Consider the following 4836-nt stretch of genomic DNA (forward strand, 5'->3'; position numbering starts at 1 on the left):
GCCCCGAGGCTTCGGCAAGGGGCGGCTTACAACACAATAAAATACATTGAAATACAATAGAACATAATAAATTACCATTAAATACAAAAATACAAAAAATACACTGAGTTACAAACATAATAATATAAAATTAAAATTATCAGTATAAAATAAGTAAATAAATAATATAGGAAGAGAAAAGAGAAGGAAGAAGAAGTTGCCCTGGCCAGATCATATGTTTTAACAATTAAAATGATGTTTAAATAAAAAGGTCTTCACACTCTCTCTTTTCACCCACTGCCTTTGGCAAAATATTAAACAATACTTGATCTGTTATTTGTAGTCTTTTATAGTCATTTTTCCTAACAATACTTTTTCAACATTTTGAAATAGCTCCCATGATTTCTGTTGTGCTACTTCAAAGAATTTTGAAAACTGCAGTGTTTTATATTAAGTGTTGCTAAGCAATAATGCCATTAATGAAAAAAAACTTGGCAGCTGTAATCATATCGATCTTTTTTTGCTGGCATTTGAGGGATGTTTGATTTCTACCTCCTCAGTATTTTATTTCAAAGTATTAAAATACGTAATCAGATCAAGTGATGATCGCAAAGCAATTATTTCTCATGCTATAAACAAGACTATATTTTGATAAATATTATCCATTTCTCTGCTATCTTAATCCTCAGCAAAATTTTGTAGTTACAGCTGCATTTCATATTTTATTCAACCAGTCCAATAAACACTGGAATTACCTTTTCTTCCAGTAGTAGGTATTACCGTTTGGTCCTTGTGACAAGCTGTTGTATCTACATTATCAATGTGACAGGGTAGGGCTGGCTGAAAAACACCTTAGACACCTTTTCTGCTGCCATTACATACCAAAACTCATATTGAATGCTATTTAAAAATGTATATCCTGGATATGCTTGAATCCAGGCTTATTTTAATATACAGATACATTTTTAAAAGGATGAGCTCTTTCTAGAGCTAGTACTTTAAACTACTAGGTTTTTGTCCAGCAGTCCAGAAGACAAGTAAGGCCAACTCTAGGTTAGCCATTACAATCAACACCAGTTGATTCAGCATATTTATTAAAGAACCAAGCAAAGAAAAATTCAAAAATTCAGTTGCTTAAAAAAATAAATTCAGATACCATGCCAAACGTGACTAATCAGGATTCTTAGAGTAATTCACCAAAGCCATTTACACCTGGGACTCCAAAGTATTGATAAGTTCTTCCTTGACTCTTTGCCAGTCACCTGAAGAAATGATTGTATCATCATAGTATTTCTCTGGGGCCTGGACAGCTTCCAGTTGGACCAATCAGTAGCCTGCAGGCAGGGGAGGCATGATTTTTATAATGCCTAGTTACCATAATTCTGAGTTGGCTGGTAATGTCTAGAAGTGTAATTATGAAGTAACACATGACTGGATCTGCAGAGGGTGGAAAAATTATGGCTTCATTACAGTGTTCTACCATTAAGAAGTTTCTCCAGTTGCAAGACCAAGCCCCCAACCTTTCCCTCAAGTCTGGGAGGTTGTACTGAGTCTGGATGAACTCAGGAACATACAAGAACTTCACTGTTAAAGTCCAACCGAATGGCATCCTCCCTGTGCCTCACTTGTTCCTTGCCATGTATGTGTTCACCAGCTTAAAAGATGCTTGTTCTATTTGCTAGTATGAACACTACAACCAAAAAAAAAAAGTTGGAGTGCATAAGTGTGCACCTTTAAAGTAGGGGTGGGCAAAGTGCAAGCCACATGAAAGCCCCTGCTGCCCCCACCAATTCCTAGATGGGTCTAATTTTTTTAGGCTCTGCAGAAGCCATTTTGAAGCCTGCCTTTATGCCATTTTAGTGCTTTGAGAACGAATTAATTTTGACTCCTTGACATTGTAACCTCTTCAAGATTCCATTTTAAAGCAAATCTAAAACAATTTTTTTGGCAACGTGAGGTACTGCCTGCTGGGATAATCTTGGGGTGAAGGCATATGAGGTTATGCCCAGTTAGGGTGTTTTTTAAATTCAAAAAGCAGTTTCAACAATACGGTAAAATGTATTCTGCCCTAGGTTCTTAGTTGGGGATGAATGGGAAAACTGAAGCAGATTTAGGAAGTAAAAGGGCAATGATGGGGTTTTTTTTCTGTTCTGGGTGTGGGGAAGAAATACTGCTTTGAAATAGAAAAGTGTGTTGGTATGAGTGTGACTTTAAATTGGTATTTTATTTGTTTGTCTGAAGCGGATTTTGGAGTGTCTGCTAAAAATACAAGGACAATACAAAGACGAGATTCTTTCATCGGTACTCCATATTGGTAAGTATGACAATCTGTAGTGTTTTCAAGAAGAACTCTAAATGTGTGCTGCTTGGATTGGATTCTGGATCTTTTATTGTTCACTCATGAAAGGCACCCTGGCCTAACTTTGGGGGTTCCCAAACTTATCAGGTTCATTTTCAGGGGTTGGAGGACCTGGGGTAGAGTTGAAGTAGGGAAAGTTGCATGAGCCGAAAACTATATAATAATGTATATTTTAATACTAGATGTAAGGTAAGCAAAATGACAATGTTTTCAATTAGAATATATTGCAGGTTTTATTAACATTCTATGTTATCTTCTAGCTGTTGAAAACACTGTTTATTGCAGATAACAGTTCTTAGCTATTCTTTTTTTTTTCTCTTTCCACCCAGGATGGCGCCTGAAGTGGTAATGTGTGAAACATCCAAAGACAGACCATATGATTACAAAGCTGATGTTTGGTCTCTAGGCATCACTTTGATAGAAATGGCTGAAATAGAACCACCTCATCATGAACTAAATCCAATGCGTGTTCTGCTGAAAATAGCAAAGTCTGAGCCACCTTCATTGGCACAGCCTTCAAAATGGTTATTCTTTTATTTTATCAATCTTAGATTGTTTGCAAAAAACAGTATGTGCTATTGTGAAAGCTAATCAAAATTGAAAGCTATTTTTCTTCAGAGACAAGTAGTAGGCATCCTAGTTTGATGCATCATAAGTCAGCTTTTCATTAAATACAAAAGCACATTGATGAAAAAGAATTAACAATATATTCATCGTTGATAAATCAGTAGCCTAGAACAGACCTTATCCAACTTTTGTCTATAGCAGTTGTTGATTTTTATTTGTTTTATGCAGGTCTGCTGACTTTAAAGACTTCTTAAAGAAGTGTTTGGAAAAGAACGTAGATGCCAGGTGGAGCACTGCTGATCTTCTGCAGGTATTGGAATGCACTGGAGTCAAGTATTTAATGCATCTGTATAGAATTTAATAATATTAAGTTGTCAGTATATTAACATACAAAATGTATTTGTTTACCACTAACTTGATTCACACATTGTGGCGACAAATCATGGGTTTATTTAAGCAGGGATACATGTTGTACAAAAGCTGTCCCTGTTTTCTGTGAACTACTGTCAGAGGGATGTGCAGTTTGTGTGAACACAAACTGCTGAGTCCTTTAGGATCTAAATCCAGTGATTAAATCATAGTTGATTGTTGGACCAATTGCTGGGTTGTTTAGCCATCACTTCTAGTTTTCATATCACATTCACAGCCTTCAGCTGTATTGACAGAGGTTGTATACAGAAATTTATTTATTTATTTAAAGTTTTTATATGCCGTCCCAATTGCTACACAGCCTCAGGACAGCTCACAACACAACATAAATAAATAAAACAAATAAAATTACAATTAAAACTTAGAAACATACTGGCTGCATCATTAAACCTATAAATATTAAAGATTATTAAAATACTGTTTAAATAAAAAGGTCTTGGCCTGGCGCCAAAAAACAAATAATGATGGTGCCAGGCAGAACTCTCTGGGGAGCGCATTCCACAGATGGGGCGCCACTGCAGAGAAGGCCCTCCTCCGGGTACTTTGCTTCCTGGTATCTCTTATGGAAGGCTCCCGGAGGAGAGCCCCTGCTGCCGATCTCAAGGGGCGGTAGGGCAAATATGGCCACAGGCATTCCTTCAAGTATCCGGGTCCCAAACCGCTAAGGGCTTTATAAGTAATTACCAACACCTTGAATTGAGCTTGGACTTTGATGGGAAACCAGTGAAGCTGGTAGAGGACTGGGGTTATATGAGAATAACACCCAGTCCTTGTCAGCAACCTGGCTGCTCTATTTTGCACCATCTGAAGTATCCGGACTGTCTTCAAGGGCAGCCCCACATAGAGTGCGTTACAGAAATCCAACCGGGAAGTAACCAATGCATGCATCACTGTCGTTAGGCAGTCATCCTCCAGGTAGGGACGCAGCTGATGGATCAGCCGAAGCTGATGGAAAGCGCTCCTCGCCACCGCCGACACTTGAGCTTCCAAAGTCAGCTCCGGGTCAAGGAGCACTCCCAAGCTGCAGACCCTGTCCTTTAGAGGGAGTGCAACCCCATTCAGGACAAGATCCAAGTCACCCAGGAGCTCGAACCACCTATCAGCAGGACCTCCGTCTTGTCTGGATTGAGCTTCAGTTTATTGGCCCTCATCCAGCCCATTACCTCGGCCAGGCACCAGTTCAATACAGCCACTGCCTCACCTGGATTGGTTGAAAAAGAGAGGTAGAGCTGGGTATCATCAGTGTACTGATGATTCCACAGCCCACACCTCCTTATGACCTCTCCCAGTGGTTTCATGTAGATGTTGAAGAGCAAGGGGGACAGAATAGATCCCTGCAGAACTCCATGGCATAACTGCCATGGCACAGAGGTAAAGTCCCCCAGCACCACCTTCTGGAATCGGCCGTCGAGGTAGGAGTGGAACCACTGCCAAGCAGTGCCTCCTACTCCCAGTCCCCTTAGCCTATCCAGAAGGATACCATGGTCAATGGTATCAAAAGC

At 39.4% G+C, this 4836-nt stretch overlaps 1 protein-coding gene across 4 annotated transcripts in view; it reads left to right on the forward strand.

The window, feature by feature from the left end:
- The window catches only part of SLK (STE20 like kinase), a 59963-nt gene that overhangs the window by 25293 nt on the left and 29834 nt on the right, over window positions 1–4836 (forward strand). For all 4 annotated transcript variants that reach the window (XM_044438124.1, XM_044438114.1, XM_044438104.1 and 1 more), the window contains exons 6-8: window positions 2221–2293; window positions 2668–2862; window positions 3134–3215. In XM_044438124.1, the coding sequence (XP_044294059.1) occupies window positions 2221–2293; window positions 2668–2862; window positions 3134–3215 (350 nt within the window). The remainder of the gene's footprint in view (window positions 1–2220; window positions 2294–2667; window positions 2863–3133; window positions 3216–4836) is intronic.

This window comes from Varanus komodoensis, unplaced genomic scaffold, assembly GCF_004798865.1.
Source record: "Varanus komodoensis strain SLA01 unplaced genomic scaffold, ASM479886v1 scaffold1, whole genome shotgun sequence".
In the NCBI taxonomy this organism is placed as follows: Eukaryota; Metazoa; Chordata; class Lepidosauria; order Squamata; family Varanidae; genus Varanus; species Varanus komodoensis.